The 14,898-nt window shown below is 41.6% G+C and overlaps 2 protein-coding genes across 9 annotated transcripts in view; both read right to left on the reverse strand.

The window, feature by feature from the left end:
• Positions 1 to 10,755, reverse strand: part of ZNF350 (zinc finger protein 350) — a 39,622-nt gene extending 28,867 nt beyond the window's left edge. Inside the window, exon 1 of the mRNA XM_045379675.2 lies at positions 10,702 to 10,755. The gene's annotated coding sequence lies outside the window, so the exon portion shown is untranslated. The remainder of the gene's footprint in view (positions 1 to 10,701) is intronic.
• Positions 226 to 10,755, reverse strand: ZNF615 (zinc finger protein 615). 8 transcript variants are annotated; one of them, XM_005590164.5, is made up of 6 exons: positions 10,702 to 10,755; positions 9,826 to 9,863; positions 6,261 to 6,464; positions 4,394 to 4,520; positions 4,031 to 4,126; positions 226 to 2,873 (listed from the first exon to the last, which is right to left on the reverse strand). In XM_005590164.5, exons 3-6 carry the CDS (start codon positions 6,273 to 6,275, stop codon positions 916 to 918), a joined length of 2,196 nt encoding a protein of 731 aa, XP_005590221.3. In that variant the 5' UTR covers positions 6,276 to 6,464; positions 9,826 to 9,863; positions 10,702 to 10,755; the 3' UTR covers positions 226 to 915. The 8 variants fall into 8 exon arrangements, with proteins under 8 accessions (XP_005590221.3, XP_065390885.1, XP_045235596.2 ...); XM_065534813.2 differs by having other exon boundaries at positions 10,555 to 10,755; XM_045379661.3 differs by having other exon boundaries at positions 10,551 to 10,755.
• Positions 10,756 to 14,898: the final 4,143 nt, after the last annotated feature.

The raw sequence follows: 14,898 nt of genomic DNA on the forward strand, positions 1-14,898 counted from the left end.
AAATAAAATCTTACACATCTTATTTATATTAATTTCATAACACCTGATGTTACTTATAAACTTAAACACATTCAAGTATGTTCAATTACACTTATGAATTGAATATACTGTATCCAGTTTCATTCTGAAGTACTTCAGTTATTCTGAAATAAGACAAACTTAGAACCAAAGAAATGAAGGAGTTAATCATATAACAAAATGAGGCAGGCAAAAAATATTCCTATATTGTATACAATATTACATTTTAATTCATGATTAGAGGAAGTCACAATTTAAAATGTATAAAATCAGTGACAAGGCAACTAGGAATATGGCTCAAGATATCCTGTTCCCAAATGCACATGAGGCTATTATCTTCTAAGGTTATAATTGTGACAGAAAGCTCTCATCCATCATTTTGTCAAGGCTTCTTTCTTGCATTAAGTTCTCTGACATTTTCCTGAAAGTCTTGTACATTGAATGTTTTCATAAGTTATTTTCTGCATTATTTCCTGGCACATGATGAGGCAAAACATTTTATTGAAAACCCTGCCATATTCACTGCCAGAGGAAAGTATTTCTCAAGTGTGAACTCTCTCAATCTATTGAGGTTTTATTTTGGGGCAAAGATTTCCCTATAATTATTACATTTCCACCAATTAGTAGTTTATTCATGATCTATGATCACTTCTGAGGGGGTTTATCCTCCCACCAAAGGCTTTCATAGTCTGCCACATTCATAGGGTTTTTCTCAGTATACAATTTTTAGACATAATGTCCTAAAATATTTTCTCAAATGTTTTGTACTGTTTTCTCTAACACAAAATATGAGGTAATTGATCACTAAACAAACAAACATAGTCTGCATTCACGAAATTACTCTTCTTTGCAGATATCTTGAGGGCCTACACTTGGCAAGAGGCTTTCCCAAAATGACTACCTGTGAATTCTCTTGTGTTTAACAAGGATAGACAAGTGGGCAAAAGCTTTCCCACAATCACTACATCCATAGGGCCTCTCTCCTGTATGTTTTCTTTGATGAACATTGAGCCCTGACTTTGTAGTGAAGGCTTTCTCGCAGTCACTGCATTTGTATGGTTTCTCTCCCGTGTGAATTCTCTGATGTGTAATAAGATCATTTTTGCGCAAAGAGAATTTTCCACATTCAGTGCATGCAAAGGAAGTCTTTCCTGTGTGAAATCGCTGATGTTGTATGAGGCATGTCTTCTTCCTGAAGGTTTTATCACATTCATTGCATTTGTATGGCTTCTCTCCAGTATGAGTTTGCTGATGTATACCAAGAGTACTCTTCATGGTGAAGCCCTTTCCACATTCATTGCATATATAAGGTTTCTCCCCAGTATGAGTTCGCTGATGTGCAATGAGCATGCTTTTGCCAGTTAAGCCTTTGCCACATTCACTGCATACATAGGGTTTCTCTCCTGTATGAGTGCGCCGATGTACATTGAGATGACTCTTCTCAGTGAAGCCTTTTCCACACTCATTGCAAATATAAGGTTTCTCTCCTGTATGAGTTCGTTGATGTCCCATTAGCCGGATCTTTGCTGGAAAGCCTTTTCCACACTCACCACATACATAGGGTTTTTCTCCAGTATGAGTTCGTTGATGCACAATAAGGCGGCTCTTCACAGTGAAACCTTTTCCACAATCATTGCATGTATATGGCTTCTCTGCAGTATGAGTTCGTTGATGTACAATGAGGTCACTCTTCATGGTGAAACCTTTTCGACATTCAGTGCATACATAGGGTTTCTCTCCAGTATGTGTTCGCTGATGTCTGATGAGTGGGCTCTTTAAGGCAAAGCCCTTTCCACACTCATTGCATTTATAAGGTTTCTCTCCAGTATGAGTTCGTTGATGTACCATGAGACAGTGCTTCATTGAAAAGCCTTTTCCACATTCACCACATGTATATAATTTCTTTTCTGTATGAGTTTGCTGATGTGTGATAAGACTGTTCTTCAAGGTGAAGCCTTTGCCACATTTATCGCATATAAAGGGTTTCTCACCAGTATGAGTTCGATGATGTGCAGTAAGACGCCTCTTCTCAATGAAGCCTTTTCCACATTCACTACATATATAAGGTTTTTCTCCTGTATGAGTTTTCTGATGTGTAGTGAGACTGAACTTTGTAGAGAAGGCCTTCCCACATACACTGCATCCATGGGGTTTCTCTCCTGTATGAGTTCGTTGATGATAAATGAGCCGACACTTCTTGATGAAGGCTTTCCCACATTCACTACATGTGTAAGGTTTCTCTCCCATATGAGTTTTCTGATGTATATTGAGCTGTGATTTCTTGAGGAACGTTTTGTCACATTCAGTGCATTCATAATGTTTCAGTCCTGTATGAGTTCTCTGATGGTCCATTAGCCTGGATTTTCTGGAGAAAGCTTTCCCACATATACTGCATACATGAGGTTTTTCTCCAGTGTGAACTCTCTGATGATCAATAAACTGAGACAACTTGAGGAAGGCTTTCCCACATTCACTGCATACATGGGCATTCTCTATGTCATGAGTTCTCTGTTGCTTAACGACCTGGGACTTATTAATAGGTTTTGCAATTGCAGGAAACTTCATTTCAGTATAAAATTGTTTATGGTTAGCATGAAAAAGGGATTTCCCATCTCCATTAAACTCAGCAGAGTTCTTTAGGCCAGAGCTCCTTTTCTGGTTTTCAAAACTTAAATTTGATTTTAAAGGTTTTTCATGTAAGTCAAAGGTATCAGGATCTTGCTTCAGCAGGAGATGACTTTTGTTCTGATTAACACTATTTCCAAACATATTCTGTTCATGGCATTGTTTCACACTCTTCTGGATACTTTGATTTTGCAAGTGATGCTGCAGAGGATCATCAATTTTCCTGATTTCTAGGAAAGAAGAGAACAGTCAATCACTCCATCTTCTTGTTTTGAAATAAACTATTTAAACTATTTTTAAAAACTGCCTTGGTGTGAGGTGACTCTTTAGTGAAAACCCTATTTTATTTATTTGTTTTTTGTGTGTGAGCAATAAAGCTTTTTAATAACCTGGGTGCAGGCATACTGAGTCTGAAACTAGGTGCAAGCTTTCAGGCTGAGGTGGGAGGATCGCTGGAGCCCAGGAGGTCAAGGCTGCAGTGAGCCTGGGTGACAGATGAGACCTTGTTTCCAAAAAAAAAAAAAAAGTATGGAGAAACTCAGTATTCAGTATAGGAGGAATAAGAGAACTTAAGAACCACATAGATGCCAAATAGATGCCAATCATGGGCACAGCATCCAGAGTGGAGAAAATGAGGGAATAATGATTCCCAGAGTGGGAATAATGAAGGAAAATTATTATTTTCCTACTAGGGCAGGAAAATGCAGTAGGCAGAAAAAAGTCATGAGTGCAAAGGTCTCTCTTTCTGGAGAGTCCTGGAAAGTGGAATTTCATAGCAAGAGAGGTAATACACAAGCAGAGACAGAGTGACAGTGGACGAGAAAAAGCAGATTTGAAAATCCTAAGAAGATAATTATGTAGACAAAAACAAGATGTGTATAAAATAAACAAAGATGAAATCTCAAGGAAAAAAAAGTGGAGGCCGGGCCTGGTGGCTCACGCCTCTAATCTCAGCACTTTGGGAGGCCAAGGCAGGCAGATCATGAGGTCAAGAGATCAAGACCAATATGGTGAAACTCCATTTCTACTAAAAATACAAAAATTAGCTGAGCATGGTGGCACGTGCCTGTAGTCCCAGTTACTCGGGAGGCTGAGGCAAGAGAATCCCTTGAACCCGGGAGGCAGAGGTTGCAGTGAGCCAAGATCGTGCCACTGCACTCTAGCCTGGTGACAGAGCGAGTCTCCATTTCAAAAAAAAAAAAAAAAAAGAAAGAAAGAAAGTGGGGCATATTTTCCATACTACAACAAAAAAGAGCTCTTCCTGGGAAGAAGGAGTCATGGAGGGGCTGTTGCTGTGTCTTCAGATGCCCTCACTGCTTTGACGTCTGCTCTGTGTGAGCAGAACATGATGTCTGTGGCTGTCCACCTGGCTGGTCCTCTCACTCACCACAACAGATTTGAGTGTAGATTTCATCTTCTGTTGTGCAAGGTTCTTCTCCTTGTTCCAACTTGGATAGTGCATCTGGTTTGCTGGCTTGATACCCTGGTCATGGGAAATGACAGAAGATTTAGACAAATCGAATGGGGCTGGCAATGTTGAAAAAGGAGAGTGTTACATTTTAAGAACTACACAGGTGTCAAGTCTGTAACATCAAGGCTTTTCTGTCACAAGAAGGTAGATTATACTCTCTTGTGTGGGGCGAGAGAATGATGTGAGAATCCACCACTTCAGAGTACTGCAGGTAAGCAGCTGAGAAAGGAAGGCCACTGACTGGGCACCATCTGAGTGACACAGGGCAGCTGTCCTCACCCACTGCTACCAGGTTGCTGTAGTTCTCCAACATCACGTCCCGGTACAGGTCCTTCTGAGCAGGGCTCAGGAACTGCCACTCCTCCCAGGTGAAGTCCAGAGCCACATCCTCCAGTGTTAGGGATTCCTATAATAACACACTCCTGTTTAATGAAGTGATATTCTTTTGCTGATAGGAAAAGAATGTCAAGGAAGTCATTCTGCTCATTTTCCCCATATAGGAAGCTGGTGGGGTTTTTTCCTCAGTACATTGTGACAGAATAAGAATCCTAGTAAAATATTCTGTAATTGTGCAGTCATCCATTCATTCAACAACACTGAAAGTCAAAGAAATGTCTGTAATACACAGCTATCCAATCCTCTTGCTAGTGAAAGAACATCTATAATATATAGCATCTATTTCCCAATACCAAACTAGTTATAAGTATATGCTAGTTACAAGTAGATGAATAATACAGATTCTTAAATTCACTATGAGCTTTCAGGCCAATATCAAACTCTGTAATGAAGACATGGCAGATGCCAGTATCACCAGATAATGCATACTAAATAACTATGGTTAATATAGTTAACCATATTATTATTTTATTCTGAATGAAATAAAAGAAACGATATAAAACACGTATAAAGCACAAAGATTATTAGATGATTAAGCAAATTTATTTTTTTGTTTGCTTGTTTTGTTTTTTTGAGATGGAGTCTCACTCTGTTGCCCAGGCTGGAGTGCAGTGGCACAATCTCAGCTCACTGCAACCTCTGCCTCCCAGGTTCAAGCAATTGTCCTGCCTCAGCCTCCCTAGTAGCTGGGATTACAGGCGCATGCCACCACATCTGGCTATTTTTTGTATTTTTAGTAGACATGAGGTTTTGCCATGTTGGCCAGGCTGGTCTCATACTCCTGACCTCAGGTGATCCACCCGCCTCGGCCTTCCAAAGTGCTAGGATTACAAGCGTGAGCCACAGCGCCCGGCCATGATTAAGCAAATTTGGGAAAAAAAAAAATCCTTAGAATATATATGTAGACACATGTATCCACACAAATTCATATGTATGTGTATGTTATTAGACAGCATTAATAACATTAAATACAATGAAGAAACAGCTACAAGAAATCTACTTTTGCATTTATGAGAAGGCTGCAGTTAAGAACACCAACTACCACAACACCTTTGTGAAGAACTATCAAAGATGTATGTGAGTCTCAGAATTATATGCCACGAAACATTAACATCCCTCAAGAAACTGGACTGCTTTCTCACAGCTGATGTAACTTACTATGATCCTCTTGTATAGCTGTCAGAGATACTAGAGGCAAATTTACAGCCAATGTAACCTATGGGGTCCCACACAGTCACAAATTTCAACATGAATCATGTACTACGAATCCTATATCCCTGATCCTTCTTTGCCCAGATTTCTCCAGGTCCCGATATTTCCAATTTATTTATTTATTTATTTATTTTATTTTATTTTATTTTATTTTATTTTATTTTTGAGACGGAGTCTCGCTCTGTCGCCCAGGCTGGAGTGCAGTGGCGCGATCTCGGCTCACTGCAAGCTCCGCCTCCCGGGTTCACGCCATTCTCCTGCCTCAGCCTCCCGAGTAGCTGGGACTACAGGCGCCCACAACCGCGCCCGGCTAATTTTTTTTGTATTTTTAGTAGAGACGGGGTTTCACCGTGGTCTCGATCTCCTGACCTTGTGATCCGCCCGCCTCGGCCTCCCAAAGTGCTGGGATTACAGGCGTGAGCCACCGCGCCCGGCGATATTTCCAATTTATACTTTTCTGATTAATTACCTTGATTTTTACAAGACTCTAAAAATACAATGGAGAATAAAGGAAGGAATAAAACAAACCAAAAGTCACCTGGGCCTGCATCATTGTCTCCTAAATTTGGGAAATGACTGCTAACTTGGATGTTCTGTATTTGTCTCTTCTGAATCAGCTCTAAATTTCTGTTCAGAAACTTCAATCGCCAATCAAGGATGTCCCCAGCAATGATGACACCCAAGTCTTGGAAACTCTGCCTCCTTCCTTCACTTGATTTCTCCTGTTCTCAGCACCTGTGGGCTGAAGAGCAAATTACTCTGAGTGGTACATTCTTTTTAGGCCCAGATGTTGTCACTGTTCCTATATGCTCACCTTAAATCAAGGCCCCCAAATATCTGTCTGTTCTTTTATTTAGTGCTCCAGAAGCTTTTATATCTGGGCTAGTAAAATATAATATTCTGAGTATAGGGGAGGTACAGCACCCTTCCATATAAAGTTGACATAGTATGATTACTGCTAGTAAGTGAAAGAGAATGTGGGAAAAAGAATCATCACACATGATGCCCAGCAGGAGGGCAATCTTCAGGCAGATCAGTTTTAGGAAAGAGGTCACACAAACAGCTAAGATGCATACATTTTGTCTTTAAAACCATGTATACCCATTTACCTTTTCCAGAGGTCTTTTTACATTCTAGGATGCATATACTATAATTTGAGAACATTGTCCTAAGCAATTGATAAGCACTATCTTATTTAAATTATTCATTACCATCCACATCTTTAACTTTTTTTTTTTTGAGACGGAATCTTGCTCACTCCATCGCCCAGGCTGGAGTGAGTAAGACTCCAGTGGTGTGATCTCTGTTCAATGCAACCTCCATCTTCTGGGTTCAAGCAATTCTCCTGCTTCAGCCGCCCAAGTAGCTGGGATTACAGGTGCATGCTACCATGCCCAGCTAATTTTTGTATTTTTAGTAGAAACAGGGTTTCACCAAGTTGGCTAGGCTGGTCTTGAACTCCTGACCTCAAGTGAGCCACCCATCTCGGCCTCCCAAAGTGCTGGGATTACAGGCGTGAGCCACTGCACCCGGCCGCCATGCACATCTTGATACTTGCAAAGTATTATAAATGTATAAAGGATACTCAGCAAAAATATCCTTGAGGAATTACATATTACAACAAATCCTAATGGATATTCTTCAAGCAAAAGAAAGATGACTCCAGTGCAAGCAGAGGAGCAAGGTCTGAAGAGCAACAAAATGGTAAGTAAGTAATAAAATCTAAATCAGCATTGACTGGAAAAACTTCCTGAAGTTTTAACATATATAGTGTTAAAATATTCCATAAGAACATATAAAGTAGGAAGATGGCAAACGAAAAAGTATTTTAAGATGTCTGCATAGCAGAAGAGTAAAAAATACTAATTACCATAACATTAACAAATAAGTTTATATGTTATTCGTAATCAATAGTGTCAGCAATAAAACTCATTTAAAAAAAATTATTTCCACATTAAAAGAGAGGTCTATGGTTTCCGTGGCAGCTACTCAACTCTAGCTCAAAAATGCCCATATACAAAAAAAACGGACTAATGATTGTGGCCAAGTCCCAACAAAACTTTATTAACAGAAACAGGCGCTGGGAGATTTAGTCCATGGGCTCTAGTTGCCCAACTGTGAATTAGTGCAGAAAAGCCATATCGTCACCTAAATCAACAGTCAGTAATATAGTATCCAGGACCTGAACCACCAATAAAGTCTTATGGGAACACAGCTAGATGCATTCCATGACATCTCGTCTCAGACTATTGTCACATTACAATGGCAGAGTTGAGAATTTGGGTCTAGAATGCTACTCAGTAGAATGCGGTATAAAAAATCATCAAAGATGACTTTTGAATATAAGGGGCAAATTATCAGTATTTGCTTAAAATGTCTGTATTCCGTTAGTCAGGTGGCTGGATACAAAATTTAAATAGAAAAATCTTATATCCTCCTAAAGCATATACAGATCAAGAGTCAGTATTAAGAGCAGAATAATTCTGGGAATAATTTAACATTCTATTGAAAATTGCCAGTAAAGGTACCCCTGGTAACCCAAAACCCCATTTCTAGAACTTTCTGAAAAGGTAATATTGGCAAAAGTGTGCTATCTGACAGGCCATTTTTACTTTCTTCACTGGATTTTTCATGGGGAAAACACAGGTTTACGTCCGAAAAATATTAGCATTCTACACTTAAAATAAAATTGCTGATGGTAGCTCAGTAATATAAGTTTATGGCTTTAAATGTTTTCATTAACAGAAAAAAGAGAGAAACAAGGCGGGAGAAAGGGAGAGAAAAAATGAATATATGTACAAATTTTACAAAAGACAAAACCATAAATAATCCTCAGAAATAATCGTGGAGAAAAGATGTTTAACTCCTCTTTTGGCCAACAAGGAAAGAGACACAAGTTATGCCAACCACACAATGAGCAAGAAGCAGAATCAGGACTGAAAATTCAGGTTTGTTTCACTTCAAAATCCACTTTTACTCCACTTTATACCTAACCAAAATTATCTGTAAATCAGATGCTTCCTTATTAAGTAAATAAAGAAAGCAATTAAAAGACTATTAGTGGCCAGGCATGGTGGCTCACGCCTGTAATCCCAGCATTTCGGGAGGCCGAGGCGGGCGGATCACAAGGTCAGGAGATCAAGACCATCCTGGCTAACACAGTGAAACTCTGTCTCTACTAAAATTACAAAAAAATTGGCCGGGCATTGTGGCGGGTGCCTGTAGTCCTAGCTACTTGGGAGGCTGAGGCAGGAGAATGGCATGAACCCAGGAGGCAGAGCTTGCAGTGAGCCGAGACAGCACCACTGCACTTCAGACTGGGCGACACAGTGAGACTCTATCTCAAAAGAAAAAAAAAAAAAGGCTATTAGTAGAATAATTCTAATTGATCATATACAGAATTATTTAGAGGAATGGTACTTATGTCTGTAACTTACTTTGAAATATACCAAAATCGACAACAAATAAGGAATGATTCACAAACAGAGGAATGGATGAATACTTAGAAAACCAGTAGAGCTGATCTAATACAATGTTAATGGTAAAAGCTAGGTGGTAGACATACTGGTAGTAACCTCAAACTTCTTTCAATATTTCCATAGGTTCAAAAATTTTCACATAAAAATATGTTAGGCAGAGAGAAAAATACTGTAATACTAAGAATTAAGTAAGATGACCAATTATAAAGTAAATATTTAAAATTAATTTATCTTTTGTTATAAATTATAAGGAAAGGGGAGTCAGAAAGCAATACACTGCAATAAAAGTAATAGTCTAGATTGAAGATTAAAGGCAGGAAAAACAAAATTCGTGGATAAATGGATAACCATAAAACGTTCCTAAAAATGATACCTAAACATTTTAAAACATTTCACTTCTATCCAATCATATGCATAAACTTAATGTGAATGCACTTATAGTACCACCAGCTCAAACAGTAAAAACAACTTGTAAATGTTTATTACATAACATAAAGCGAAAAAGAAAATAGTACCATTTATGTAATTTATCTGAATTATGAATATTAAGCACATAACATACACGTCTAAAACTGAAATATTCTAAAAATTTGACAAAGGTTGTCTTTGAGTAACCGAGCTTACCATGGCAGAGATGTTATATTACTTGTGTCAGAAAGAACCTGAAAAGAAATATCCAAGAGGAAGACACTGGTAACTTGCAGGACAAAGGGTAGAAGCCGCATCTTAAATATAAAACATACTACTTTTCGGTATGCTAGATGATTGATCTCGCCAAAAACTTCCATTTCCGAGGATTCATCACCAAGGGGTGATGGAGGGTGCCAAAGGGGATTTAAAAACCAGTCGTGGAGAAGGGTCTTGGGCAGAACGGGAATGCTAACGAGCATCAACTCTGTTCCAGCAGCCAGGACTGGGGCTCAACCCACCACCTGCCATGGATCCCAGGCCTCCAGAGTTGCAGCCCACATCGGAATCTGTAGCGCTACCACCACCGTCACTCGGATTAATTCCAAAACCTGGATCAGAAACTTCCATACCTTAACCCCCAAGACAGTTCCTCAATCATTTAGTCCCAAACAAACCTGAACCAGAAACCGATTCGCTGAGAAAACAAACCCTGCAGTTCGCAATCACTGAGCCCCGCCAAAGGACAACAGCAAAGACAACAGAATGTGACTTGGGCACTCAGTAGCTGATCTCTAGAGATCTTTAACCACAAACCACACGAGGACCCTGTGACTGGTCCCAGAGGCACCCGGATCTCTCTCTCTCTCTCTCTCACACACACACACACACACACCCCCTATCACGGACTCCTTATAGTTCCCCTGCGATAGGAATCGCACCCACGCTAAGCTCCTGAAAGAATTCCACTGGCGTCGCCAAACGCTGGCGCCGACAGACACCGGTCCATCACCACTGTCAACGAACACGCCCGGCCACGGACAGAATTTCCTCCCCCCGTCACCACAGCGACCGCCCAGTGACTGAACTTACTTCCCAGAACTTGGTCGGCTCTGGCCTCATCTCTCGGCCTCCTCACTGCCTACCGAAGGTAGGAGGCGTTCCCAGCGTTTGCGCAGATGCAACATGGCCGCGCCCTCGTCGCCGTGGCGGCCGCCATCTTTGAGTATCTGACGTACACAAGGCAAAGGGGCCGTTTTGGCGCTGGTGACCGGAGGTGACCGGGAAGATGAAAGGGCACTGAAACTGTTCCATATCCTGGCACCTCAACCCTTCATAAATACGGGTCCATATACAGAACCTCCAGTTTACACAAGACAAAAATGGCGTGGAGGTAAATCCCTTTCACCAGCTGACTAGAAGGCTAAGATGGCCGCGACGTTTACATTTTGTACAAAGGTTAGGAAACAGTTCCTTGTGAGGGAAAAGGAGAACCGACCAAGAAGGGACGCGTCCGCCCTTTGGCCGGATTTCTAGCAGAAAGTGGCCTGAAGCGCCTTTTGAACGCAGAAGAGGGCTGCTAGCTACGCTGACGGAACAGGGGTAGCAGTCACAGACTAGGTAATGAAAACGGTTGGAACGTGCCAAATTTATGTTGGGTGAAAGGCATGGGGAAAAGCCAGTAAAAGCCAGAAAGTATAGTTCCCAAGGCGGAGGGGAGAGCCTGGGACCCAGGTGGAGCCAAATATGAGGGCAGGACTCAGGAGAAGTGGCCAGAAATTAAGGGAACAGGACCACTTCAGGGAGAAAGAAAGGTTGGATAAGAGGCCGGGCACGGTGGCTCACGTCTGTAATCCCAGCACTTTGGGAGGCCAAGGTGGGCTGATCACCCGAGGTCGGGAGTTCGAGACGAGCCTGACCAACATGGAGAAACCCTGTCTACTAAAAGTACAAACTTAGCCAGGCATGGTGGTGCATGCATGTAATCCCAGCTACTCGGGAGGCTGAGGCAGGAGAATCGCTTGAACCCAGGAGGCGGAGGTTGCTGTGGGCCGAGATGACGTCATTGCACTCCAGCCTGGGCAACAGGAGGGAAACTCCTTCTGGGGGGGGGGGGCGGAGGGAAGGAAAAAAGAAAAGAAAGGTTAAGAAAGAGATCATATTATACTACGTGTGCCAACTGCGAATAGTATCCGCAAAGTCATGGTAATGCTGAACTGTAAATATAAATCCAACCAAACCTCGTGTATTAGAAGAATAAGGGAAAGGAAATGCCTGTGTGAATTTGTGTGTGTGATACAGATACCAGTATATGAATATACAGAGAAATTATCAAACTAAAGTCCATGTTCCATTTCCTATTCTCACCTTCTTCTCATCGTCGGTATATGAGATATATTTTTTCTTTTTTTTTTTTCTTTTTTCTTTTTGGTCTCTCTTTTGAGGCAAGGTCCACTCTGTTGCCCAGTCTAGAGTGCCTGGGGAGATCACAACTCACTGTAACTTGGAACTCCTAGGCTCCTGAGTAGCTGGGACTGCAGGTGGGCGCCACCACACCTGGCTAATTTTTAAATTTTCTGTAGAGACGGGGGTCTCACTGTGTTGCCCAGCTGGTCTTGAACTGGCATCAAGCAGTCTTCCCACTTCATCCTCCAAAAGTGCTGGGATTACAGGTGTGAGCCACTTCACCCTTCACATGACCTATAAAGAGATCTGAAAAGAAATAAGAAAAAAGATGGGCGCGGTGGCTTGCGCCTGTAATCCTAACACTTTTGGGAGGCCTAAGCGGGAGGATTGCCACATGGCGAAACCCCATATCTACTAAAAAAAAAAAAAAAAAAAAAAAATTAGCTGGGCGTGGTGTCCCAGGCCTGTAGTCCCATTTAGGAAGGCTGAGGCCCGAGAATCGCTTGAACCGGGAGGCGGAGGTTGCACGAGAATCGCTTGAACCCCCGAGGCAGAGGTTGCAGTGAGCCAAGATAACTGCCACTGCACTCCAGCCTGAGAGAACGAGACTCTTGTCTCAAAAAAATAAAAATAAGGAAAAGATGATCAACTTAAAAGCTCCCTAAAATTTCCTATAAATAGCTGAAGGAAATAAACAGGACACATTTTTTTAGTGTAAATGATCCTAAAGAATTTTTAAAATACCAGTTTTACTAATATTCAAACAAATGCAAAGTAAACGTGAAATATAAATGTTTTAACCCTTACTAAGATTCTTAAAGATTGAATGACAAATCATATTTAGATTATAAGGCCATGGAACAAAGGCATTCTGTTGTGCTAAGCCTCTTTAAGTCTTCCTTTTCTGCATGTTAGGTAATAATGTTGTCTATCGCATGCAACTTTAAATGAAGTATTATCATACTTGTCATAATTCAAAGTTCTTGGCCGGGCGCGGTGGCTCAAGCCTGTAATCCCAGCACTTTGGGAGGCCGAGACAGGCGGAACACGAGGTCAGGAGATCGAGACCATCCTGGCTAACACGGTGAAACCCCGTCTCTACTAAAAAAAATACAAAAAACTAGCCGGGCGAGGTGGCGGGCACCTGTAGTCCCAGCTACTCGGGAGGCTGAGGCAGGAGAATGGCGTAAACCCAGGAGGCGGAGCTTGCAGTGAGCTGAGATCCGGCCACTGCACTCCAGCCTGGGCCACAGAGCGAGACTCCGTCTCAAAAAAAAAAAAAAAAAACAAACAAAAAAATAATTCAAAGTTCTTAAGCATTACATTATTTCTAGGTATAGGATTGTGTTTCTATATAAATTAGTAAAATGTTTTTGTAGTACAGTCTGTTATTACCCAGTTTAAACTTTTCCTTCTCTCTGAGCCATGAATTTTAAGAATTGATTCAATAGAACTTTTCTTTGTGAGAACAAATATGTGCAAGGATATTTATGGTGTTGATCTAACATGTATAAGGAAATAATTTTGTGGTTATTGCATTAATTTATTTTTACATCTCTATATTCACATCTTTGGATAGTATTCCCCATAGTGATTGACCACTGTGTCCAATAGGACAGTAGCAAGCGTAACACAAACAGAGGTGAGAAATAAGCTTGCTCATCGAGGCTTGCTTGTCTCTTGGAGATCTTCTAACACATTGTGATAAAGCCCAGACTAGCCTCTTGTTGACTGTGTAAATAAAGCCCTCATCCATTCCAGCAGAAGCCCAAATATGTGAAAACAACTGTTTAGACCATGCAGCCCCAGTCAAAATCCAACCACTAGAGCCTCCAGGCCAGCAGTCCCAATTGTTACTAAACTTTGTGGACAGGCATAATGCCATGAGTGGGTGGGAGTCACCTAATCTGCCATCCAAGTGCGTATCCCTGCTCCTAGCCAAGCAGGACTTGCCAGCTTAGGCGATGTCCAAGTAGGGAGGGGCCCTCACTCTTGGATCACCATAAGAGGTGAGACAGTAGGGTCTGCAGGACATTGGAAAAGTCCGGCGTGCCTTACTCTCTAGGGCCACCTGGCAAGGCTACAGCTGTCTACAAACAGTGATCTCTGCCTGAGGGGGCCCCGTGAGCAGAGGATGCCCAAGGTCTTGGGAACCCACCGCTTGCGCTAGATTTAATGACTACCCTGCTGGGTTTTGAACTTGTATGGAGCCTGTAGTCCCTTTCTTGAGGCTTTCTCCCTTTTGGAAGGGGAATGTTTACCCAATGTCTGTACCCCCATTGTATCTTGGAAGCAAATAACTTTTGATTTTACAGGCTCATAGGTAGAAGAGATATGCCTTGTCTCAGATAAGATTTTGGACTTTTGAGTTAATGCTGGAATGAGTTAGACTTTGAGGGACTCTTAGGAAGGCATGATGGTATTTTGCAATGTGAGGACATGAGATTTGTGGGGGAGGGGGACCAGAGGCTGAATGATATAGTTTGGATATTTGTTCTTGCCCAAATCTCACATTGAAATGTAATCCCCAATGTCAGCTGGGCGTGGTGGCTCACGCCTGTAATCCCAGCACTTTGGGAGGCCAAGGTGGGCAGATCACAAGGCCAAGAGATCAAGACCATTCTGGCTAACATGGTGAAACCCCGTCTCTACTAAAAATACAAAAAAAAAAAAAAAAAAAAATTAGCTGGATGTGGTGGCACACACCTGTAGTCCCAGCTACTTGGGAGGCTGAGGCAGAATGGCATGAACCTGGGAGGTGGAGCTTCCAGTGAGCCAAGATCATGCCACTGCACTCCAGCCTGGGCAACAGAGGGAGACTGTCTCAAAAAAAAAAAAAAAAAAAGAAAGAAATGTAATCCCCAGTGTTCAAGGTGGGGCCTG

This window comes from Macaca fascicularis, chromosome 19 (genome assembly GCF_037993035.2).
Source record: "Macaca fascicularis isolate 582-1 chromosome 19, T2T-MFA8v1.1".
Taxonomy (NCBI): Eukaryota; Metazoa; Chordata; class Mammalia; order Primates; family Cercopithecidae; genus Macaca; species Macaca fascicularis.